Genomic DNA, 27,007 nt, shown 5'->3' with positions numbered 1-27,007 from the left:
AAAGTTTGAATATGACATTTGGGTTTGTCTTTGGTCCACGAATAATACCTAAAGAGGTTGGTAGTGAGTTCTGGGACACGCAAGAAAAGATTTTGTACCTTTAATCTGTCTGTCTTCAGTTTTACTAATTTAACTACCGGTCTCAGGGTTAAAACCCCATCACAAGTTATAAAACTACAAAATCACGGTTTTCAACAAAATTCTAAAAATACATACATCCAACAAGATATACATACGAGTATTAACAAGGAAATATCGTAAATAAACATAAACACAATTTAAAATTATGGTAACTATAAAATTAGAACACAACGTGGCGGTGTTTCGACTCCGTTTTAAATGACAAAAGCAATCATAGTTGAAACGTATGAAAATAAACAGTGGAAGAAGCAGATGCAATTCCAATCGCCTTCAAGGACAAATCAGAGTGGGCTATATAGTTTGTGTTTGTGTTTTTATAAGCGGTCTGGTGTGTGCCGGCTGGACGTATAAATAACGTAACATTTTTATTATTTTCTATCAATCCTATACACTCAAAATCTTGTATTATTTGAATTGTTTCTGGTATTAGAAGATTTTCAGTTTTCTCCAAACGTAACAAAATGTATTATGATAATGTTTCCCAACTCGTGCAGAGAAAATATTTTAAAAGTATTTCTCCACTAGCTTAGATGATAGAATTTGTAAACAAACAACTTAGAGGGAGAAAATCTGAAAACTATCAATCTTAAAAGGTTAACACAATACTCATTTTAAAGGTTACTTAACTAATTTTGAGTTAAGACCCATGCAATAGTTTTAGCAGTTTTAAGGAATAGGTATGGTGAGTAAAAAGATATGTTGAGATAAAAAGATTTATTTTTAAAAATACATATTACCTTAACAATTATATGAGCATAGTTATTTTGTCTTTAGTCTAGGTTAGGGTAACTCTTCTGAGGTGTCAAGTTTAAATTTCAACAGAGATTTTTATAGCTCTATAATAACCTGTTACAATTATGCACATAAGTATATAGTTTTTGGGATCACTAATACTTTGGCATACAATTTGAACATGATTCAATATTTAACCCCACAACCACAGTAAACCACATAGAGCATGAGTTCTAATCTTCTCATTCCTCAAGATTAAGACTTCTTATTTTCTTGTTAATAACAAACTTGTTAATAACATTTGTGTTGATTTGTAATGCTAACTCAATTCATTTTGATGCAGCAGAAACAAACTTGTATTCGATTAACTAATACATCTGTGTTATGATTAGAATACATTGAATTTAAATGTGTAGTTATTTTCATAAATGTACAAAACAACATATTTGTAACAGTGTTAAATTCGATGATAATTTTCTAATTTACAAATAGCTGGTAAACAAATTTATACAAAATAAATTTGCTTGTTTATGTCTTTCTTGCAATTACAGATACCATTACAAGTTACAGAGTAAATGGATTTTCCTAAATTGTTTAATATATCTCTTAAATTCTTAACATTGGCATTGTTTAGCTGTTGCTTACAGTTGTATAGTCAGAACAATGTAAAATCTGTTGAAATGGTATTTCTCTTTGGTGTACAGCTTTCAGGTTATATCAACATGACTCGTAAGTGGTATGGCATGTAAGGTATAGGCCGAGAGTAGAGTAATGAAACTGTTACTATGCGTAAGGAGAGAGATCGTAGTATTACTCTCTCACAACAAATTGAGAATTACAATACTATAATCTATAACAGCTTACAGGACTAAACAGAAATGTTTTTAGAACGGCTAATACATCAGAATAAATTATATCTGGGAATGGAAGGATATTGCCTCCGCTATGCATGTATTAAGATACTTCATAGTTTTGCACATCAGTTTCTTTATTTAACTCAAGACCCACACACAGTTAAGTTCCAAATAAAACTAAAACTTACAGTTAATTATTAAATTGAGTCAAAAGATGAAAATATATATTAAATATATTTGTTTGTACTGTATTTACAAAATCTTCAAGTTCTTTTTCCATTATTAATGATAACAATATGTTTTATAAATCTTCCTGGCATTTAGATCAAATTGAGATATCAGCTACATAACTGGAAATGTTTTCTGGTTAATCTTTCTCAGCAGCTATTTAAAACGTAAATTACTTTGTCTCAATAAAAATATTGCCTGCCAAAGACCCTGGACGTCTGTCTATGCTGGGATTTCCTCCTGGTTTCAATCTCATTTTTATAAGAAAGTAAATCTAATACGAGCAAAAAAATGTTATCAACGTTTAAACAATTAAATACCAATTTATACTGTGTGGTATGTAAAGCGTTTGGGAAATATATTGCCATTACTGTATTTACTTTTGAACAGTAATATTAAATCGTGTCATATTTGTGACTTAATGTTGTAGGTCCTATTTTAACCTAATCCAAAAATTTTCTTCAACTTCATATTATCTAAGTTCATTTCACATCCAGATTCACATAAAAATCTTTTAACAATGCTTACCCTTATCCTTCAAAAATTAAATTAAAGTTAGCATTTGACATGATCACCTTATGTTATGGTATTTATGTATTATATATGTATCCTTATTTTTCTTAATACGAGTATGTAGTGTATACTATTAATATCAATTACACAAATGTTAATAATTTTTCTCATTAATCAATTTAATATTATAAAACTCGTTTAAAGTATATAAGGAAGTGGAGCTTTTATACATTATTATTATTTTTAAAGACATTCATAATTTTGGATTATTTAATTCTCTTGTATATTACAAATTTGTTGCTAAGCAAGTAGCCTTGATTTTCCTTGTAATGCAAGGCGCTCCAATGTATCAAATGAACGAAATCATTGTTCTGGCTAAGTATTTCAATTACAATGAAATATATTATCAAGTATGGGTAGCTATACCTACTTCTGTACTTTAACAATCTAATGTTGTAGTTGAACTATTTAAAGGGTACACACAGAGTAAAATTTGGGAAGTACTATAAAACCATTTGTATAAGGATACAATCCAGTAGCATGCCAACTTGTTTCATGGACGAAACATAACAGTGTGTCATATATTGTAATTTTTACAGCAATTTTAAAAACTTAACTATTATTTAATAACAGTCTGTTTATCATATTAAATAAAAAGTGTATATTAATAGACAATTTCATTTATTTAAAAATATAGTACAAAAAGCCTAGGCTACTAACAATGCTTAAAACGTAAAATAAAATATGCTCAGTTTAGAACCCTATAGAAGAGTAGTATACAAATATAAACACAACTCTTGTCAATTAGTGAAAACCGACATTTTGATGTCAACGCCCATCTTTTTATCGTTTGAAAATGGTTCACATCATATTTATTATTATTTTTAACTTTCAGAAAAATACAATCTCTTAAGATTTAAAATTGAAAAAATTGGTCCATTTAAAACATATGTTTTTGACTAGGAACAACATGAAAACTTGTCAAAATGAAGAGATCTGTTTAAGATACTGTTTGTTTCTTTGGTCTAGGTGAGGTGAGGTGAGGTTAGGTTCATTCCGGCGTGACTGTTGGGCAGTTGCTCTCATCTGATGAGTCTCCGCAGTCATCAATTCCGTCACATCGCTTGGTTTGTGGCACGCATCGGGAGTTGCTGTAACGTTTAATAAGCTTTAAATTTATTAGCTAATTAATTTTAATTGTAAGATTTAATACAATAAGAAAGAAAAAATATATTTTCCACAGACGCTAAAAAATTCACTCTATTAAAGCTACATAATAGCATCACTTGAACACATTTTTGTTAATTTTACTTTTATATTAGTTTTGACATTGCAGACAACTATTTTACATACAGATTTAATTAGAAGTCTACTTAAAATTAGTATTGGTTCAAAAGAATTACATTTCCGATGCCCACAGTTAAGTTTTCGATCAAGAAAATATGCACATATTTAGGTCTGAGAAGCCTACTTCGGTAAAAAGTGTACACTTATATTTATTGTAATGTATTCCAGTCTAAGGTTCCTCTGAGTTTATCTTGATTCCCTGATCAAGAAAATGTGTAGACACGCAGGTGTATGTCTGAGACGTCAAATTCAATCAAAAAGTGGCAACTCCCACCTTAATTATGCACCTCATGAGGCAATGAGAATATCTCTTTATTGAGATTGCACTTGATTTTGTAGTCTATGTGTCTCTAATGTTAAAATAATGCAAAGAATTAATTTTAAATTTTTCATTGCCAATTTTTTTTTGCATCTCTTCAGACGGACATTGAATCTCAGGAGGTTAATCTGTGACAGCATCAGATTTTAGACGCAGCACTAAATGGAAGGTGAAGTGGAGCTGAACTCAAAATTCGCACTGACTCAACCCATCCCACCATAGCTACATTATGTGGAGTATGTTTTACGAATATTATTATTTTCCAAAATTCAGTAGAAAACTTTTCCAATTTTTCTCTATAAGAACTTTTCTCAGACTTCAATGAATATTTGAATAAAAACTAGCTAAACTGACCCAGCCTTCTCTAGTTTTCCGTTTTTGCAACACATTTAGCAATTGATTTTTATTTACAAGAAATAAATAACAAATGAACTGTGCATTTTATTAACAGTTGCTTTACAGTCATAAAGTAATAAAAAATAATTAAACCATCAAAGAAATTATAAAGGTGGTATACCTGCATTTCCACTCATGGGTCTTACATTCACCTCCACAGCCGAAAGGTTCATCTGAATGATCCTTGCAGTCTGGGAAACCATCACAGAATCTGTGGTTGGGGATGCACTGGCTGTCATTGCAAGTAAACTGCTCTGCTCCAAGACAATCTGTGATAAAAATATACATTACAATCCTGTATACATACATTGTCTGAAACTAATGATATTAACTATATCAAGTAAAGTTGATTATGAGTTTACACAGAAATATTCGTGGTTGAATCACAAAGTGAACATTTAGCAAATCAGTAACATACAAGCAAAACATCAATAGAGTTTCAAAGTAACACCACAAAAGCGAACAAGAAAAGCAGCAATGATTTGAAAACACACATTCACCATAAATTTGTACTTGTAAATAGATGAAATTTGAATAGTTTGTTGTATTAATGACCAATACACATTTTAATAGACAATTACAAGGAGCATTCAATAGAGAAAAATTGGTCTGAAGAAATCATTTTGTAATTTAAAATATTCATACTCGACTGAAACATGTATCAATGATTTTTTTAATTCCAGCTGCTTAGAAGAGTGCCTAAGTATTTGAGTCAATTTGTATAGAAATGTATTGACATTCTACCAGCTTCTTATTGGAAATTTTGTTTATAAATTAAGTATTGACATACTTGTTTCAGGATTTTTTCCACTTAATATGGACCAAAAAGTGTACTAAATCAAGGCTATAGGGGACAAGACAATAGTTACAGCCAATTTTTGTAAGGCTTCACGTAATAGTTGAGCAGCATGAGGGCATGCATTTTTATGCCGGAATATTACACCTCCTCTCTGAGACCCAGGGCATTATCCTCCAACCACTGGCTTCACTTTAATAATAATGATTATTTGAGTTGTATGATTTTGTCGCCTGCACAAATTGTTATCAATTGGAGTTTCGAGTCTTTTCCCGAAGTCACTCCCTAAAGTTGTAACATCAGTGGGCAGCCAGAACAGTGTTCATCGATCACTGAATCTTCACCATTTTTGGATTGCTCTTGCCCATTTTATGCAGTTAATTCAACTTTTAATGTAGAAGAACGGAAAGTATACTGGTTTGTCATTTGCAGCAAAATTCACTTTTATTTTGCATTTTTACAACTGAAAAACTAATTACAGCATTTGGTTCAAATACATAAAATCTTTAACTTAAATGGACTTGTCAACCATAAAACTTACTTTTTTGGTTGTGGGCTAACAATGTTGGCTCATCAGCTGATCAGGTTTATCTCAATGATTCCATTATAGTTACAGAGTACTAAACTTCTCGTACCAGTAATTCTTTCTCTAAAACAGTTACTCTCCTAACTTATTGAATGCCCATTGTAATTGTAATAATATTAAACATATTCTTTCACTTCATTCTTAAACTGATGTTGCCAATAATACAAAATTACTAAACATTTCAAAATGTGTAAAACTTCAATTGCCTTAAAATAAAAATGTACAAATTACAAAATTGTAATTTTTTAAACCAATTTTGAGATTTACAAGTACACTCAGTGTCTGTGCTGTGCTTGTGTGTGTGTGTGTGGGAGAGAGAGAGAGAAAGAGTGCAGATAGCCACAGCAGCCAATGAGAGCAGGCAGCAGTCACGGATGGTCTAGTCGCCACTTACGGATGGTACAGTTAAGCTCGTCTGTGGCGTCCCAGCAGTCGACGATGGCGTCACACCGCTTTGTCAGCGGCAGACACGACATCCGACGCCCGCACTGAAAGTGTGACGTCAAGTTGCAATCTGCCACACACAACATTCCAAACTGACTGGTCTAAACATACTTTACAATATTGCTTGCATGTAACAACATTATTCAACTGCAAGGATATTTTATAGGGAACCACTTCTGAAAATACTTCATCATGTAAGACACTTGTATCTTTCTGTTTCAGTGGATTTTACAGTTAATTTAGGACAGCTCTGAGATGTTACACCCAAGTATGAAAAGACGTTATCTGTGTTAGAACTATAATGATTCATGCAACTGACTGTCTAAACAGTCCCAGCATGTTACTCTGGTATATAAATCTTCATTGTAACATTCTGAGTTTTCTCCGTTATTTGCTGCAACACCAAGGACGTAGCCAGTGAGGGGTCTAAGGGGTAAATTTTCATTTACATTTTTTTAGCAAACGATTATTGTTATTTAAATAATTCAGTATTACTCACATGTACTGCTGGAAAATTGTTTTCATAATTTAAACGGATCAAGAACTTTTTAAGGAACAAAATGGGAATGAGCGGTTGACTGCACTTGCCTTACTTTACGTCCACTACAGTAAAATATCAATCATCTTGACCTCTCCCCAAATTTTGTCTACGTTCTTGCAGTGAGAAAACCCTAAAACCTTTCAATATTATTGGTGCAGCATACTGTGTTCCTGCATATTCTATTTAACCTGGAAGTTGTGTAGAACTAAATGTTCAAATGGTTACTATAAATGGACAGATTAGTTTTTGGAGTCCAGAATTCGAGAGATTTAGGGCTTTATTCATAACCTTTAAAATAAAAAGCTTTCTCTTATAGGTAATAAAGTCATGACGGAAGAAGACAGGCGACTTGGGTCACAACAAATCAACTAATCCTGGATATTTAACATCCCCGAGTGTAGAATCATGCTGCCTTAAACTCTCCAGCACATTGAGGATGCCATTTGAATGCACACAATGTGTTCAATAGGAGAAAGTATTGCATTTTAGGTCAATTAAAAAATAGTAGTGGCATAGTTTGGTAGGTATATTACAATAGTTAAAAAAATAACCCAGTCACGCAATAACGAGCGTGACTACTCCTTGAGTGATTATTGAGTGATTCTAGTAGTTTCACTAGACAGTCAGACAAATAATATGTTATCCCTGTAATGAAACAAAACCAAAAAAATGACCTTATTCCGAGGAGAAATCTGAATCATATTCTCTCAACTACTTTTCATTATGATAAAATTGATGTAATTTTTGTTTAAATTTCAGTGGTGGATATAAGAGTATTTTATTTCTTTGAATGCCATTTGATTGTTTTTATGGTCCAATTAATACAGAACTAAATCTACTGTATATAAAAACTTCTAACTCGTTTCTATTAAATTTAGACATTAATTTTTATTGTGAGCAGTGGAAAGATTGTATGGAGGGGGAATGAGGGGAATAGAACTCCCCCACAAGAGCCTTAAAACAAAAAATTGGTATAACACAGAAATTGAACTTGTTTTAAATACAACAGTAAATGTTTTACTACTTTGAATTAGACCTATTAAATTTGTTCAGATCCATTCCATACCCCCAGTGTTGCATGCTCTTCAGTCAAATCTATTCCCCCCTCCCCCCAAAACAAAGTACTAGTTTCACAGATGATAGTGGATATGAAATACTGTGATTAACGTTTTCAGTCTCCATAATCAAATTTTGCTCTTAAAATATTAGGGCTCATGCAAGTAAAATATTGCCACGAAAGTACTCGTATATCTATTAAAATATCACGGACAGTGACTAATTTACTTGCTTGAGCAAAACTCTTGGTTATTGTAGTATCACTAGATAAAGAAATACGACGTTTTCCAATATATAATTTTTTATTTCGTGCAAGGCCTTTCTGAATCAAAGATTCCATCATCAGGCACTTCACAAATTATCAAATGTTTACATTTTTTGTAATAATAATTTTATAATAACATATGGTAAACAATTTTGGATGTATGGTTAGCCAGTATCAAATATTTAATCAGAATTTAAATTTTAATTTTTTTATAAATTGAGATGAGAGTAAAAACTGAATTTTGAATTGGTCCGTCTTCATTATTGATAATTTTTTTTTTTTTTTTTTTTTTTTTTTTTTTTTTTTTGATTTATGGTAATGTAAAATGTTTCCCAAGCATTTAAGTGTGTTGTGTTTGTAACTTCTTTTAATAATCGTAAATTTTTATTAGAGATTGTGTGTCCAGATTCAATACAGTGATTCGCCACAGCAGATTTTTCATTTCTTCCATATTTTATGTGTGCAAAGTGTTCTTTGAATCGTGTTTTAATGTCCTTTTAGTTTGGCCAATGTACAATTTATCACAGTCGTTGCATTTTAATTTCATAAATTCCTGATTTGTTTTCGAATGTGGTTTTGTCCTTGGGATTTCCTAATATTTGTGATAATTTGTTGTTTGTTTTATAAGTGATAGATTTGTTTGTATGTTTTTTAAAAATTTTCTGCAATTTATTTGAAATGTTACTGTATGTTGTACAGATGAATTTCTTGTTTATTATCTTGAAGTGGTAGTAATGTTGTTCTAGATTTTCTTAATTTTCTCTTGATTGATTTGTGAAGTATGTTGTCAATAAGTTGTGTGGTGAAACCGTAGATAATAGATGTAGAAAGTAACATTCAAAATTTAGATGAGAGTAAGAAAACTGCAATTAGATCTGATATTTATTCTACTGTTTCTAAAAGTATAAATGAAGCAAAATCTTCGTATAAAATATTCAATAAACACAGTTACACTGTAAATGAGTTTAAAACAAAAGGATGTATTTTATTTGAAAGCCGACAAAAGTAATACTATTGTTATTATGGACAAAGATGAATATTTTGAAAAGAGTAGAAACAATTTTAAATAATGGACAATACAGCAAATGTTTAAAAAACCCTATACTAAAGTACAATAAAATCTGTTTCGGACGGAACCTTAAAAAACTGCAAAAATATAATCGACCACCAATTATACAGAAAACTTACAGTTCCCAATCCTACAATTCCCAAATTATATTGTCTTCCAAAAATACACAAACCTGGAAATGGAATGCGTCCCATAGTGTCAAACATAAACTCTCCAACCTATTTCTTATCACAATGGTTATCAAGAACACTTCAAAATTTAAAACCTCTTCCTTCATTTTCGGTCAAGAATAGATATGATTTTATACAATCAATTAAAGACACTATTATAGAAGAAGACGAATATCTAATATCCTTTGACGTAGTTTCACTGTATCCTAATGTTCCAATTAGAGATACAATGGAAATAATATTGAATTTGGTTGTCTTCCATAAAATTTTTACAAAAAGAAATAGTTGATGAATATTCCATGTTAATAAACCTGTGTATGAATCATAATACTTTTTCAATTTAAAGAATCATACTACACTCAAATTGATGGTACAGCAATGGGAAATCCTCTTTCATGCTTCATTGCAAATATATTTATGAGTTATTTTGAAACTACGGCTAAAACAAAAATGAAATATTTCCCAAGAAAGTGGATAAGATATGTTGATGATATCTTCGCAATATTTAATAAAAATGAAAACCTACAAAACTTTATCTCTACCCTAAATTCGTTTTACCCTACCATTAAATTTACATACGAAATTGAGCAAAACAATAGTATACCATTTTTAGATGTGTTAGTAATTAGAAACCAATCAAAATTTGAATTTGACATTTACAGGAAACCGACGCATATAAATAGATTTATTGTCAACGAATCTAACCATCCACCTCAACAAAAAAAGAGCTAGTTTCAACTCAATGATTTACAGACTTTTGAATACTCCACTATCTATCGATAACTACAACAAAGAGTTAAAACTACATCAAAGATATTGCTATTTTTAACGGTTACACCACACAACTTATTGACAACATACTTCACAAATCAATCAAGAGAAAATTAGAAAATCTAGAACAACATTACTACCACTTCAAGATAATAAACAAGAATTCATCTGTACAACAACATACAGTAACATTTCAAATAAATTGCAGAAAATTTTTAAAAAACATACAAACAAATCTATCACTTATAAAACAAACAACAAAATTATCACAAATATTAGGAAATCCCAAGGACAAAACCACATTCGAAAACAAATCAGGAATTTATGAAATTAAATGCAACGACTGTGATAAATTGTACATTGGCCAAAACTAAAAGGAACATTAAAACACGATTCAAAGAACACTTTGCACACATAAAATATGGAAGAAATGAAAAATCTGCTGTGGCGAATCACTGTATTGAATCTGGACACACAATCTCTAATAAAAATTTACGATTATTAAAAGGAAGTTACAAACACAAACACACTTAAATGCTTGGGAAACATTTTACATTACCATAAAATCAAGAAAAAATTATCAATAATGAAGACGGACCAATTCAAAATTCAGTTTTACTCTCATCTCAATTTATAAAAAAATTAAAATTAAATTCTGATTTAAATATTTGATACTGCTAACCATACATCCAAATTGTTTACCATATGTTATTATAAAATTATTATTACAAAAATGTAAACATTTGATAATTTTGTGAAGTGCCTGATGATGGAATACTTTGATTCAGAAAGGCCTTGCACGAAATAAAAAATTATATATTGGAAAACGTCGTATTTCTTTATCTAGTGATACTACAATAAACTAGTTTTTCCAATGCTCCAAGATTCTACAAAACTCTTGGTGACAATTAGTGTCTTGCATTTAGCAGCCGTGCATTTTCAGTACAGCATTTTTTGCTTTTGCAGTTAGGAGGCTCTGAAATTTGTTAAGTAAAGTGATAACAAGATATTTTGGTAGAAATAGTCAAGGTTCAAACTTTTATAATAGAACAAATGGTTCAGTGCGTAAATGTAACTTACCGCAGTTGTATTCGTCCGTGTGATCGTAGCAATTGAAGTGTCCGTCACATCGTTTGCTCTGGGGAATACAAAGCTTGTTCCCGCATTGCCACTCATCTTCAAGACACTTGGAATCATCTACGCACCTGCCACAATCATACATCTTTAGTTTTTTACATTAAACACATTCTAGTTTTAAATACATCAAAGGAACTATGCAGAACTATAATACAAGAACTCATATTCTTCAACATGTACTTTGTTGACCCACTTAAAAAACTATTGTCTACTAAACTTGCACTATTATGCTTAATTCCTTACCACAACTCCATACAGTTACAATTAATGTACATTTAAGATCTTATTAAAGATTTAAGGCAAGATGTCCAAAATTGAGCATATTCTCAGCAGAAAACATATTAAACCGCAAAAGTGCTTAGCGTTGTCTGTGGCCATATTAACTGCTGCAGAACGTCATCATTGAATGACTATCACCGTGATGGTGCCAAACTCGCGCTGGAACAAAATTGTATTTCTGAACAAAGATTGAACCGTTTTTACTTTTCAAACAGCTCTAGAACATAATTCATAATAATTTAGTTACGTGCGTAATCGCAATGGTTAATAAGTTTCCAATTCACTGATGTTCCAGTACTTTTTGATGACAGCAATAACAAATGTTATTGTTGAATTTCCTTCAAGGTTTTTGGCAGCAGAAAACTGTTATTCTTTTTCTTCTTCCTGGGGGTCTGGAAAAATTTCATTTCTGTCTATCTATCTTCTGACTGCACGATGTCTCAAAAACGAAATGACCCTATAGACTTGAAATTGTGATTGAAGCTTTATTTCTATATGAGGAACACTGAGTTTGATGATGGTGCATGTTACTCCATTAGATTTGGCTGGGCATTAGCGAATATTCCAACATTGGTTTAATGGGTAATCATGATGGCTACGAGAAAAAAAGCAAAATAAATAAATTTGTAAACAAAAAAGTGTACACATAGGACATTTTAACATGTGACATATTAACAAATGTGGCCTTACTATGTATACACTGATATGAAACCAAATTTAACCCTAGAACACTACCGTGCGTAAATTTTACGTATATGCGTCATGTTTATAGTCACACCTACTCCCCCCCCCCAACCTTCCGGTTTAAGCTTTGGGCAGTGCTTCTACTGATCAATGGTCGTTCGTCCTTCCGAAGTGTAAGGGTGTGTGTAGTTCTTTTTCTTATCTCAATATTGATTTTTATTTAAGCGTCAGTTTTACGTAGCGGTAGTATTGTTTGATAAAAAATACGTATATTTTACATATACGTGTGTATAGTAAAATAAGTAACTAAACCTATTTTAGGTTGTTTTTTGGTAAATAAAGTCTTGGAGTTAGTAGACAATTTGTAGGCTTTTTGGAAAGGATGAGTTTCTATGGCATTTTAGATATGAAGATAAGGTTAGGAAAACACCATGTATCACACATGCACGCATTACACACCCGCACTCACTCACGCTTAAATACACGCATCATCACCTTAAGTAAGCAAATAGGCAAGAAAAATACACAAACACAATACACAGGCATGAAAATAAACCTTTACATAACCTAAAAAACAAAAATTAACATGCTACGTAAAATTTACGTATCGGTAGTAACAAAGGTATATCAAAACACGGTAGTGTTCTAGGGTTAATGAATAAAAATAAGAATGCATCATGTGGCAAGATATTTTGAGAAAAAATTTCATCTGTAGTCTTGAAACTAACAATGAAACTTCATCCTAAATAGACAAGAATAAGTTCTCTGATAGTGAATGTCCAACCATGGAACTAGGCTGTGTGTCGTTGAAGCCTATCGCTCATTAGGCTGACACAATTTCTCTCTTGTTTGCCGCAGAATGTATAAAATTATTTTCCATTTAACTCTCTATCATTCTCTCTCTCAATACTGAAATTGCTATAGACTTAAAAATTGGCACGGGTGCATGGAACATCAGTGAAGCCCTGTTACGCAACCCATGGTATGGTGTACTCCTACCTTGTTGGTAATAGTATTGAGACTAAAAATCTATTGTAAATTTGTTTAATACTTGTAATAATTGTGAAAATATTTATACTAGTATGATAAAATATAAAAATATTTAGACTTATGAGTTACCTGAAAGCATTATCTTGTATCTTTTGACACAGTTGGGTGTTTATTTTGCAATGACCTCCGCAACCTGTGGGATCGGTGGTGTCTAGGATCGGTAAACATTGTGGTGCCGCATGCTCCACTAATGCTACGCACACTTGCCCCACATCACATCGGCATGGCACACTCTCATCTGTAAATCAAGCTTAGTCATCAAACATCTAGATACTCCTAACATTAATTCATTATCTAAACAACTCGGAAAGTTAACAAAAGTTTTTGTTAAAAGAAAGTGAGCGATTAGGATATTAGCATCAACACCTCGTAGACCAAATACATTTCAATGCACATGTTAAGATTTTAAAATTTACAAACAGTAATGACAGCATCTACTCAATGCTGTAGCAAAATTTAACATTTATTTAGGTCATAAACTTTTAATTAATCGTACTTGCTTTCTAATAAAACAAAAGTCCGAAAACTTTTTGTACAAGGCAAGCCTCAAGTCAGATGATGGTTACAGTTCCTCAAACTCACTTCACAACTTTTCACTCATTACTTTTTCACTCCTATTTGTTTTTTTATTCTGCTCACTGAGCAGTTTCCTTTTATTGTTTTTAATTAGCCCTCTCGAACACAGCTGTCTTGCAGTAAACAGTAACTTATTTCAACAGTCCCTATCAGGTCAATTCCCTTTACTTTTAATCAGTGAATAGTGATTCATCATATTTTTTCTAATTCTTGAAAATGTTTAAAATACCCTACATATTAACAGAGTATTTTGTGCCATTATTATTACAGTCAGGCTATTAAAAAAGTTTACTAATGTATTTCTGAGTTTGTGTTTCTGTTTGTTTGCTCCTCCCTTGCATTGCAAATATGAAAGAATTATACCGCAAAAGTCAATAAAGTAAAAACAATAGTAAAGTATATTCCATGTTTGTCAACATCCACTTCAACTCTGTGTGTTTAACAAACAACTTACATAGAACAAAATATTAAAATTGTTCTCACTTTTGATTGGCAGCTCAGTCGTAGAGGTGATGTTTGTTTGCAAGACCGGTTGCGAGATGACCGTCTGGTCCTTGGTTTTGTTCCGCTGTGGCTCTGTGTACACGCTGAGTTGCTGGAGCTGGGGCGTGGTGACATTGAGTACAATGTGACCGAATGGTAAACTCCCCTCTGTTGCGACAAGAGGAGGTACACAAGGAGCTGTCTCGATATTACCATGACTGTGGCGCACTAAGAGACATGGTAACGTGCTGTACAGGAACAGACCACTGCGCAGCGTACAGTTGCGGGAACGTAGCTGTACGTATCCAAACTCCTGAGTCAGCTGACATTCTCCCCATTCAGACCAGTCTGTCCACGTTACAGCATCCCCACTCGCTGTGAAAAAGATTACCATCATTAACTAACTGAAGACACACTTAATAAAGAGTAAAATTATTTGAATGTACTTTGAGAAAGAGTAAAATTATTTTATTGTACTTTGAGAAAGAGTAAAATTATTTGAATGTACTTTGAGAAATACTGACAATAATACTAAAAATGTAAACACAGGCTACTGTTTTAGAGTAACAAGAAGCACTCTACAATATAGCCAACAGTTTACACATAGGCTAAACAATTCACCTCTAATAATAATCACTATATTGATTGGAAACAGCATTTCAATGTCTTCCAAACAAGAGCACATACTTTAACAATACCATCACTCAATTAAGTAAAATACAAAAAGCTATGAATTACATTATAACACCTAGAGGACTTGTAACTTTTTGATTTTTACAACATAATCCAGGTGAAAATAGGATCTCAACAGTTGGTTTACAGTAAACGGAGATTATAAGAAAATCGTCCAGGAAATACTACTTCAACCACAATTCTCTTTACAAGTGGTATACTCATTTAATCCTACTTCCAATATTTAACACTTTTTGGTGGAAAACTATTGCTTATAATATAAATCACTTCAATCAGCAACTGACCTTGAAACCCGATAGATTGTATGTCGACAGAAAAGTTGCCCAGCCAAACATGACCGTGCTGGTTGCGGAGGCCCCCGATGAAGGCGAGACCCAGCCGACTGGCAGTGATCTGTGTGGAGGCACGCAGCACCACCTGACACCGCACCAGCAGCCCTTGTAGTGCTGGCAGTAGCTCGGACACTGCTACTGAGTGGTACGGCTCCGACACCACACTCAGCGAGAATAGGCTGTCCAGCTATTCCAGTTCAACATTTGAATGTAATCAAACAACGTATTTGCAAATCCTTGTTTGTAACTTAAATAAGTGGCTAATCAAATTCTGTTTCATACACACATAGAATCAACAGTTTTAGGATCAGAATCATATTTATTTGTCGTCATTAAGATTACAAATATTGTCAATAAGTATAATAATTGCGGAATTTTGTCAAATTGTATTCAGTAAGAATTTCTTCCAGGCTATAGTAGGGTTGATCTAGAAGCCATCTGTGTAGTGATTCCAATACTTTTAAAATGTCCAACTTCTGGGACATCATTTATTCGCTGTACTATCCCAAAATATATTTTAATCATTTTTAACCATAAAATACTGAAAATTCCCATATATCTGTAACTTAAAATCTTTAAAAACTACAATGTACGCTCTTTTATAGCAATACAAATGTTTTTGTTTCATTCTAAAAATTGATGTCATTCATTCCACAAATTGTTTTTGTTCTCTAAAAATCGTTATATCAGCATTATGTCCTACACCTAAATAAACTGTACCTAAATTTTTCAATGATCAGTCAAGAGTTGACTGATTGGAGAAATTACTTATTGATTTAACCAACAAGTACTTTTTAAAGATCAGGAGAATGTGAAGTTGGCTAGTTTCGTTTTTACACATAAGGATAATTCACACTCTTTAGAGCAATTATGCTCCTCTTTTGCAGCCTATTCCGTGCTAATAAGTCATTAAAAATTATCTTTAAAATCATTGTGTTAGTAAATAAATTACAAAATACAATATTCTTATTTAGCTGAAAGTATAACACTAAATTTAATACATATTTATATAACTAAATACACCATATTTGTTGCTGAAGCATATTATAGCACTAGCATTCATTTTGTATGCTGTACTCTACTTCATAACATACGCTTTAGATAATGCTGGTACTGTTACAGGACTTCAATTTCAAATTAAAAAATTGAATTAAATATTACATTACAGTAAGAATAAATAATTAGAGAAATAATTACATTTAAACAATGTAGTGAAATTAATATAATATTATTTTAACATGTAAAAATGAAAATGTAACAAATAACAATAAAATAAATTGGTGTTGGTGGTGTTTTTGTTTTAAATTTAATTTTTTTATATTTATAATTTGAAGGTGATATAACTATTAACTTGTGTCAAACAGTTGATTGTGAGTCAAACGAGAATATACTGTATATAGTAGAAGATATTATCGGTTCATACTTATAACCCTTTTGATACCCTCTCGTTTCAACCTAGCTTGGTTAACAATACATTTTTTTCTTAGGAGCAGTTCCTTATAAATTTCAAGAAAAATTAAGTTATATATTTATATAATGCAAATTGGCTTCCAGTTTCTAGACTAATTTGATTGTATCAGTTTTCAAATTAATAACACATATACTTTTAGATTTGCACATGGCTAAAGGTAAAAGTCTGGCTTATGGCTGTAACAGGAGATTAGGATTGTAATTTCTCTTTGACAAAAGCAGAGTGGTGGTGCATTCTAGTGGCAAAGTGGTTAATTAATATAGCATTCAGCTGGGATTAACAGCTGTTCCACTGTTCTGATGAGGTCTGTACAGCCAGCTGAGTTATTGCTCATGTAATTCCACTAGAGCAATGCTACAATAGCACAATTCAATACAATGCTTCCTAACTAGTGAGTATTTGGAAATTAATTTTATAGAAAAATATATTTAGTGACATATCTTTTGCTATAAAATTAATTTCCAAATACTTAGGGATTTAAGTTTTAATGACTGAATGAGAAAACAATTAACATTTGAATATAACCAGAGCAGATATTTACAAGATAACAACAATTTAATTATTTATAGTGATTATAGATGAAAGTATCAATAAAGTCCTAGCACTACAGTTTGAAATGATCTACACTTTACTTAATTAATTTTGATTATTTAAGGGTTAACTTGATTGATTTATAACAGAACATGATACTCCTGGTATACATTATACTGGGTTTTCAATTTTAATTATTTGTATAAATATAATTCTGATTAATTTTATAAAATTTATTTTATAGGACTATTTACTCCATAAATATTCGTATGACACAATAGGAAGTACTCTATAATTCTGACTACCTAATCATTTATTTTGTATTAAGATTTACTAAGAGCTATAAAAAGAGAGGGAAACAACCTTATATTTTTTGTTCATAAGAACAATGTTAAACCTCAAACTCTTTCAAGCCCTCACCTTTTAATGCTGTAGCATTACTGGGTGGACACATTTTTAAGATATGAGAAATATGCATCTAAACACTTTTTAGTTTTTCTTGTTAAGTTTATTTTTTTAATATACATATTTTAACAATGAAGCACAACAAAATTTGAGATATTTTGTATCACTAATCAATAAAAATATTTTTTTTTAACTAAGAAGAGTTTGGATCCATATTGCTATCTTCAAAATGAGACATTTAACATTGTTCTACGATTAAAAGTAAGGGAGTAAAAGTTTTTGAGGTTTAACGTTGTTCTAATTGGGTTAAAATCACGATGGGGGGTAGTATAACTGGCTCTTATTATAAAACAAGTGTCATCACATTAAACAAGAAATGTTAATTTAATTTGAATACAAGCTGTAATGTATTTTTTTACATTTATTTACAGGTGTTATTAACAAAGTAGCACTTGCGTCTAACTGTTCTGTGATCCCCACAATAAGTTTGAAGTTTATGTATCTTGATATACTTTTCAAGCACATCAAGGGAATATAAATATTCCAGTCCTGTAGGTTATGATAAATTAAGGAGGTATCCTCATCACACCACTATAGTATTTATATCAGTATACATGTATGTATGTTGTGAGTCAATATTATAAGATTTGTCTACTTTATAATCCACTGCAGTCGTATTTTTAGTTTTTGAATTTGAAATAGCATTTCAATTAATTTAATGTTGTTATCATAAAAAAAGATTTGTGTTGTTTTAGTTCTCACATAACCTAGAAACCCCAGGATGTGTTTAATGATTTGTAGTAACCTACTTGTCTTCCATAAAAAATCCAGAGATTTTGTTTTGTTACATGATTTCAAAGGATTTACTTTCACAAAGGACACTTTATAATTTTATTGAAATTTTAACAGTTGGCCAATACTGATCAATAACAATTGCCAGCACTGACCTGATGACTGAGCAGGCCTGCCAACTTCTGGAAGTCATCAGTTGTGTGGTTGGCAAGACTCTCCCTGTAGGGTTCATTGGTTATCCTGAACTCTCCACTGATAAGTACAACATCTGTAAAAATAAATTATTTTTTTTAAACTTATTCAACATTGAATTAAAATAAGAGATCATGTTTAACTGATCTCTGTTACAATAAGCTGTTACAATTATGATTTAATATGTATATAATGCAATTAACAAAATAATCAATACTATGTGTATTCCATAAATTTCAAAGAATGTCATTAAAGAGCTATTTTTCATTAATTATGATATAAAAAGGAAATGATGCCACTCTTACCAACCCAGTTACCCTTGCTGGAAGAATCCACTGGTTTTTCAACTAGAACACAAAGACCAGCAATTTTATTAACACAGATATTACACCAGAATAAAAAATGAGGATAAATAAAGAATGAATATTAATAATTGAAAACATACAAAAGATGCAAAGGTTTTAAATTACACCTACAGATTCAGTATACAACAAGAAGATAAGCCATGAAAAAAATTTGGGGCTGATATTTTTCTGTATTAGACAGTGAGTTGGACCCCATTTTGTTCCTTAAAAAGTTCTTGACCCGTTTCTTTGTTGAGAACGATCTTTAAGCAGCACATGTCAGTGATACTAAATTATTTAAATAATACTAATCGTTTACTAAAAAAGTAATTTAAAACATTGAAAATTTTGGGGTAGGTCTGTATTCCTTGAATCCCCTTTGCTGGCTATGTCCTTGCTATACAAAGTAGGAGAACACTGTATTATAGGAATAAAACAGTGCTAGAACAGTACAAGTTATACATTGCAATTTCCTCCATCTCTCTTCTGACTTATAGTCTTCTAAAGATTAATAAAATGAGGTAAATCAAATGGGATTACCATATTGAGCAAGGGAGGTAGGGAGGGGAAAATCATAAATGTATTATCGTGGTACCATCTTGATTTTTGTCCAATCATAAAATGCACTGTAAAATTATAAACTACTTTACTTGTTAAATTGCTCATACACCACTATAATATTGAATAGTGTTCTTTTGTAAATAGAGTGCTTGTGTTGGTTGTATACAGATTTATATTTGTTCTTCTACAGCGATACAAATATCTCAATCTCCAAGTATTTGACAATTCATTTTATAGAACAAGATGTTGGCAAGCATTGTACTGAGTTGTACTATTGGCATCACTGCTTTATTGAAAACTCAACAGTGGAATTTATACAAGCAATAACTCAGCTGGCTGTACAGACCTCATCAGAACAGTGGAACAGCTGTTAATCCCAGCTGAATGCTATATTAATTAATCACTTCGCCACTAGAATGCACCACCACTCTGCTTGTGTCAAAGAGAAATTACAACCCTAATCTTCTTTTGAAGTCATAAACCACACTTTTACCTTTAGCCATGTGTAAATCTAAAATTAATTTTGCCTTTAGTGTTAAGCCCAAAGGAGTAATGAAATAGGAGTACAAAATTGTGGAAGGAAGAAGGAAAGAAGGAGAATAGTGGGAACCATCTTGATTTTTGTTCTGTTATAAGAGCTAAGATGAAATTAATTATTCACTTCTTTACTCCATTAAATATTGCTCATAGGATCTTAAGAAACTCTTATGTTGGGATGTAACTCATAACACCCAAGTCTCTAGTGTGAATTTATATGTTCAGGTGTTAAATATTATTTTTTTATGACTTTGGACTTAACTTTTCAACTCTGTGCAAAATGAAATAAAATTTGCTCAAGCACTGCAAATATCTTTAAAATCCAGTCAGTATTCACCTGGTTTGGGAGTGTTAATTATATTTCGAGCGGCTTACTGCTTGATCAAACCAGCGAATGGTACAATACAATTCACATTGTACCTCTATTTAATGTTATGTTTTTATTATTGTTAAAATTAAAATTTGTTACAAAAATACAGTGTTAAATTTTAGGTATTAACTTGATTTAGGTTTGACTTGTTCAGAAAACATTATACTGTTCAAATTATGCTAATAAACTAATTAAATTAAATTTAAAATTAAAGGAATGCAAAAGTAAAAAAACTAAAAGACATGATAGTGCTTATCATCAACAAATCAAGTTTGGTAATAAAATAATAAAATATATGGCTGACAATAAAGTGCTTATTTTAGGAAGTTTTTACTTGAAGAAATCAATGTTTTGGTTATGTGACACTAAGCAATGACAAATGTTTATTCTAACATTGTATTATTATTAATCTATTAATTACATAGATTAAACATGTTTTAAACAAAAATTCAGATTTTGATTTACTATAAAAATGTTCCAATTCTACTGTACACACAAATAATCTTATTTTTATAATGAGAAGTAGCATGACATTTTATTTTATATTATTTTTTATAACCAATTACGACTTTATTCGCTTATTGCTGTGAGTGAAGTCTAAATTTTATGAATTTTTTAAACCATTTAGGGCTTGCTTGTCACACATTTATTAAAGTCAAGATTTTTACATTTTTATGACTTGTATTATATGTTATTGATGTTGACAATCATACATTTTAAAATTTGTAACACAGTTATATTAAATGTAGTATAACAATCTAAACACTATAAATTTCTAATTTTAAGGGCACTTTTTAGAGTACAAAAGGCAAACTCTATCAAGCTTTTTGTGTTCTCAGATAATAAACAAAAAAAATGTAATCAGTGATGTAGACAACATGGTCTTTTTACTTACATAAAAATACTGAAAACATAATTTAACTGAATTTTGTCTAAGATGTATGAGAAAACCAATGATGTGCACTATATAAATGAACCAAGTTAAAAGTAAATGTAGGTAATATTAGAAGATTTAAAAATATGAAAATTCATATTTGCAACAATATTTTAGACTTGAAATCTTTGTAAGTTAAACTATAATGTATGTTTTAAAGTAACGGATCCAAAACATAAATAGTTTTTAAAATATTACCATACACTGTCAAGTTTTCTTTCCTATCTTTAAAATACAGTATTTTAAAATTCTAATAAATATTGTTATAGTTAAATATTTTAATCCTCAAAGATAAAATAAAGTATTGGACTTTTTGTCTTTTTCCATATAGGCAGTAGGCATACTGAATTTATTGTAAATCTTTCACATTTGTCAGGTTTCCATCTGGCAATTTCCTAATATTTTCAAGGTTTAAATGATATTCAAGATTTTAAGTAAAGATCACTTAATAAATGTTATGAATCAATAAAATAGTTAGTGAACTATCTCAGTGCAACTTTCTGGCAGATTATTTTACATGGTTTTCGGTTTAGTCATTGCTTTGTATTGCTAAAATGCTAATTTCCTCACAAATGGTATGGTTGTCATAAAGCTTTTGTTGAGGGCTGCAGATTTTACTTCGAAAAAATTAACAAACATGCTTAACAAATTTTAATTCTCTCTCTACTTTTAAAGACAATTTTTTTTGATAAAGGTTGAAAAATCCCAGTTATAATGCTGGACATCACTTAACAACTATTGGTTTGAAACGAAATTGGATGAACAATTTACCCGTCCTAAGTATATACACGATGTTCCCCGTTGCGAGAAGAGTGAGGAGGAGAGCACACAGGAGGGCCACTAGCTTCTGGCCGGGAGGGGTGGTCCAGCGCCAGCCCTGTCCACCCTGGTCGCCGGAGTGGTGGGAGCCGCTGTAGCCGAACTTGGACGAGAGGAACTGTGGATCGTAGATCGTAGCCACCCCGGACTTGCTGGCGGGAAACTTGTGGAACGGTGGGGAAGTGTCGTGCAGCCTGCTGAAGTTATCCGACCAGAACTCTTTTGTCCAGAGGGAGTTGTCGCTGAGTATGTTCTTCGTCGGGGACTTCTTCGCGAAGAACGGGTAGTCCAGAGATGTCGGCCCGTCCACGTGGTTGTCACCGTCGTCTGCACAGCACTGCTTGGTCGTCAAGACTGAGTCGCAGCGACATAGCTTGGGCCGAGAAGCCTGGGTCAGATGCCACGACTTGTTGGTCGGAGTCAAGGTCGAGTTGGCCCGAGCCAGAATTTTCTTGGGGTGCCTGGCCGGGACGCCCTCGTCATTGTGGAACGCCAAATTGTCCATGTCAATTTAATCTGGAACAAGACGAAGTGTGAATTTAATTTAAGGTAAGGGATTACCACTATCACAACACACGATTTGATCAAATTCCCATCGACACGGCTAAATTTACCTAGATATCTTCCGTCACAAGCAGAAGTCAGACTTTACAACTTCTCACATTGGCAATCAATGAAATATCCTTCAAAAGAAAACGGAAACAAGTTTTGTTATACAGAGCATTTTATACAGTGGACAAATTCATGAAACATAACACTGTGTAAATAACTAAATTTAAAATTAGCATTCTAAAAATGTTAAACATTTTTTTATCTGAAATTATTTTTATATCTTGAATGTTATATGAACTAAGAGAAATGTGAACTGGAGCTAATGTCAACATTCACAATAAATGAACCCTTATCATCATAGCTGCGTTATTAGCAGAAAACTAGGTTGCTTCAACGTGCTTAGAGATCGTGGTTAAAACATCATAGTGTATTCAATTTATTGTGCACCTGATGAAACAAATGAGAATACGTCTTCACCTATATTATACTATATTTTGTAGCTTATGTGTCTCTAATGTCGAAATAATGTAAAGAGTTCATTTTGGGTTTCTTCGTCACCAACCAACGTTTTGGACATTTTCAGACGAACGTGAGTCCAGATTCCAGGAGTCAAGTCTGGGACATCGTCATATTACAGACGTTGCACTAAAATGGAGGTGAATTGAAACTAGAACTAAATTCAACATTCACGTTGAATCAACCCTTCCCATAATAGCTGCGTTATATGTCCAAGGTTACATTTAATGGTACTTATTTTATTTTCTTTGATTTATTTTTCAATATCATATTAGTAGGTAAACAACTATTCTTGGTAGGTAAATTTAAAAATTCTTGTAGTACAATATTGACATTAGAGGAAACACTTAATGCTGTAATATCTAGAAATGGTTGTTATTGTGGAAGGTTCTAAAAAAATGTAGACGAGCTAACTTCTGACATTGAGATTATCCTGATAATTAATTGAGACTCTAATTAATAATTCCTGGTACTAATTGAAAGAGAGGCAAAAAAGCCAATTACAACAAGTGCATACACACGATTGTTATTTTTTGTAATTAAAAATTATCTTCAGTCAAGCATAGTGTTAATGTTTCGTATCTGTATAGTTTACTCTTTCAAATGTGAAATGTTTGTTGTGGCATCATTTTACATTAGCTTCGGCGCTTAAAACAAAGGCTTTGTTATTTAAAAGTTTTTAATGTGCACTTTAGTTACCAGTCCTTTTGGCCCGCCTAGAATTAAACTTGACCGAATGTAATTTTACTGTAGCAAAAACTAATTAATTACTATGTAGTGGCGTAGCTGATTACTGATTAACATATTCCTCCATTAAATGTAGCAAAAAAGAATGACCGCTAATTAATTACTCCAAGTGGAGTTCCTCTAACCGCTGTTTGTCTTCCCGTATACCTAACAATGATGTGGTAACCCGGGCCGTGTTATGACTGGGAACCGAATAAGAATAATTAGTGTCGGGTTAAAAGTCGCATGAAAGTCGGGAGAAACCCGCGCTGGGAGAAGGGGGCCTTATTTTCCCACATTATAGAAAGTCAATTAACTGTTCACTGCAGTATTCTGTTCCCAAGGAAGACAATGATTTATGAGAGAATGGCAGGGATAACTAGCAGCCAGCTATTGTCGTCTTCACTCCTCAGGTCCGTCTCTGCTTCACTATCTTAATCTCTACTTGATTAGATTTAACCTAATCTATGTGCAAATTATGTTATTGGCACTGAATTCAAGGACAAGTTCTATTGTCTATGTTAACACTAGGCGAGTTTATGTCACAATATATACTCTCACCACAATCAGTTTCGAAATCAGAAGTCGGGTTTCAACACTTCGATGATTATGATTGCTATAATCAATAGTCGTCCTGGTTTGTATCGCGGTCTCATGTAAACAACAGACGGGTCCTTTTCGATGTTTGACGAGCAGGATAGGTTCGTTCAGTGGTCGATGGGATGTTGCATATTCCCAAAACACAACTATGGTGAGAGGGTTGATTCAATGCGAATGAATTTTTAGTTTAGCTCCAGTTCACCTTCCTTTTATTGCAGCGTCTGGTATCTGACGCTGTCTCAGACTTGACTCTTGGAATCTGGAGTCATGTTTGTCCGAAGAGACCCAAAGAAAGTCAACGACGAAAAAGCTCAAAACGAACAACATAGTTTTGATATCAGTGACACCTATAAATAGGTAGAGTGGTAGTCTCATTGTCTCATCAGGTAGGCCTACACAACTGAGTGCACTACGATGTGATAGACACTCTCTAAGCACGGCGCGGCGGAGCGACCGAATTTTCTACATATAATATAGCTATGGTAGAGGAAGGGTTGATTCAATGCGAAATGAATTTTTAGTTTAGCTCCAGTTCACCTTCCTTTTATTGCAGCGTCTGGTATCTGACGCTGTCTCAGACTTGACTCTTGGAATCAAGTCACGTTTCAAGTCATGTTTGTCCGAAGAGACCCAAAGAAAGTCAACGACGAAAAAGCTCAAAACGAAACAACATCGTTTTGATATCAGTGACACCTATAAATAGGTGAAGTGGTAGTCTTTCATCAGGTACACAATTGAGTGAACTACGATGTGATAGACACGATCTCTAAGCTAGGTGGAACCATCAAGGTTTCTACACATAACATAGCTATGGTAGGAAGGGTTAATTCAATTGAATTTTGAGTTTTCCAGTTCACCTTCCTTTTATTGCAGCATCTGGATCTGATACCAGAAACTGCAATAAAAAAAGGTGAACGGGAAAACTCAAAATTCAATTGTATTAACCCTTCCTACCATAGCAACGTCAATGGGAATGTTGAGTTTAGCTCCAGTTTCACCTTCCGCTTAGTGGAGAGTCCGAAATCTGGTACTGTTACAGACATTACTCTTGAAATCGGAGTCCACATCCCTCTGAAAGGATCCAGCAAAACCGAAACTGATGAGTACCTTGCAATACTACTTAGTACTTGCCATAATTTCAGCATTCTCATAGAATTTTCTCCTCCTTATCAAGATTACTCTGGATTTCTTCAGAACAAACCAGGCGGAGCTCTTCTGTAGCCTAGGCGTTTCTGAGGTTGAAACGATGCAACTCGAAAACAACTAAGAACAAATTGTGTTGCCGAGAGTGCTAAGTATGAAGTAGTATTGTAAAGGTACTTTACTGTTTCGGTCTAGCTGGATCCCTTCAGATGGACGTGAACTCCAGATTTCAGGAGTCAAGTGTGTGACAGTGTCAGAGCTCAGACTGCGAAATGTGACATGGATCTAAACTCTCCCACACTCCCACAATAATCTATAAAAGTAACAAATATTGTTCATTTTTGCGGAATATGTGTACGACTATGTTTATATACTGAATAGTAGGCTATTACATACTAAACTTTAGCCTAGGACGATAAGACACCAGGACACAATAGTGAGTCGACTCGTCAACTTCATCAGTTCAAAGGTTTTGCACGCAAAGTCCGTCGTGTAGTTGGCCTACAAGCAGTTACATACCCGGAATTTTATTAACTGTTTAACAACTATAGCGTATATTGAGAACGTTCCACTTCCGCTCAGTACAACGTTTGGAATATGACACTGTCACAGATTTGACTTCTGGAATCTGGAGTCTTCGGCCGCCTGAAGAGATCCAAAAAAGGATCGTCCAAAACAAACTCTTTGTATTCTTTCGACAACAGAGACACCTAGACGAAAAAAAAGTTCTATCTCATTTACCCAGCAGCCACTCAGTGTGATCTAGATGAAGAGATGAACTGATGACGCAAGGCATATTCTAACCAACCCATTACTTTTTGTTTCCACGTGTTCGGTATTCAGAATTACATTTTTCACACTTAATCGTAGATAATTTGTATTTTGAACTCATAAATAAAATTATTTCAGGAAAGAAAATTGGAAGTTCAAGATTTTTAAATTTTACTTACGGATATGTGATTGAAGTCTAATAATCTAAAGTCAATCGATGAACAGTTGTATGTGTAATGTACTTATACGAATATAACATAATATTAATACAAGTACATTAC

General features: G+C 32.6%; 1 protein-coding gene across 5 annotated transcripts in view; it reads right to left on the bottom strand.

Moving 5' to 3' along the window:
• Nucleotides 1-840: 840 nt before the first annotated feature.
• Nucleotides 841-27,007, bottom strand: part of LOC124362122 — a 173,555-nt gene continuing 147,388 nt past the window's right edge. For 4 of the 5 annotated variants that reach the window (XM_046816332.1, XM_046816331.1, XM_046816335.1 and 1 more), the window contains 10 exons: nucleotides 22,371-22,934; nucleotides 19,159-19,200; nucleotides 18,817-18,929; nucleotides 15,415-15,649; nucleotides 14,438-14,812; nucleotides 13,448-13,616; nucleotides 11,309-11,433; nucleotides 6,307-6,426; nucleotides 4,652-4,799; nucleotides 841-3,619 (listed from right to left, as the gene is read on the bottom strand). In XM_046816332.1, the coding sequence (XP_046672288.1) occupies nucleotides 3,520-3,619; nucleotides 4,652-4,799; nucleotides 6,307-6,426; nucleotides 11,309-11,433; nucleotides 13,448-13,616; nucleotides 14,438-14,812; nucleotides 15,415-15,649; nucleotides 18,817-18,929; nucleotides 19,159-19,200; nucleotides 22,371-22,923 (1,980 nt within the window). In that variant the 5' untranslated portion in view covers nucleotides 22,924-22,934 and the 3' untranslated portion in view covers nucleotides 841-3,519. The remainder of the gene's footprint in view (nucleotides 3,620-4,651; nucleotides 4,800-6,306; nucleotides 6,427-11,308; nucleotides 11,434-13,447; nucleotides 13,617-14,437; nucleotides 14,813-15,414; nucleotides 15,650-18,816; nucleotides 18,930-19,158; nucleotides 19,201-22,370; nucleotides 22,935-27,007) is intronic. The other variant, XM_046816336.1, reaches the window with a different exon arrangement.

This window comes from Homalodisca vitripennis, chromosome 5 (genome assembly GCF_021130785.1).
Source record: "Homalodisca vitripennis isolate AUS2020 chromosome 5, UT_GWSS_2.1, whole genome shotgun sequence".
NCBI lineage: Eukaryota > Metazoa > Arthropoda > Insecta > Hemiptera > Cicadellidae > Homalodisca > Homalodisca vitripennis.
This window is presented reverse-complemented; position numbering and strand designations above follow the sequence as displayed.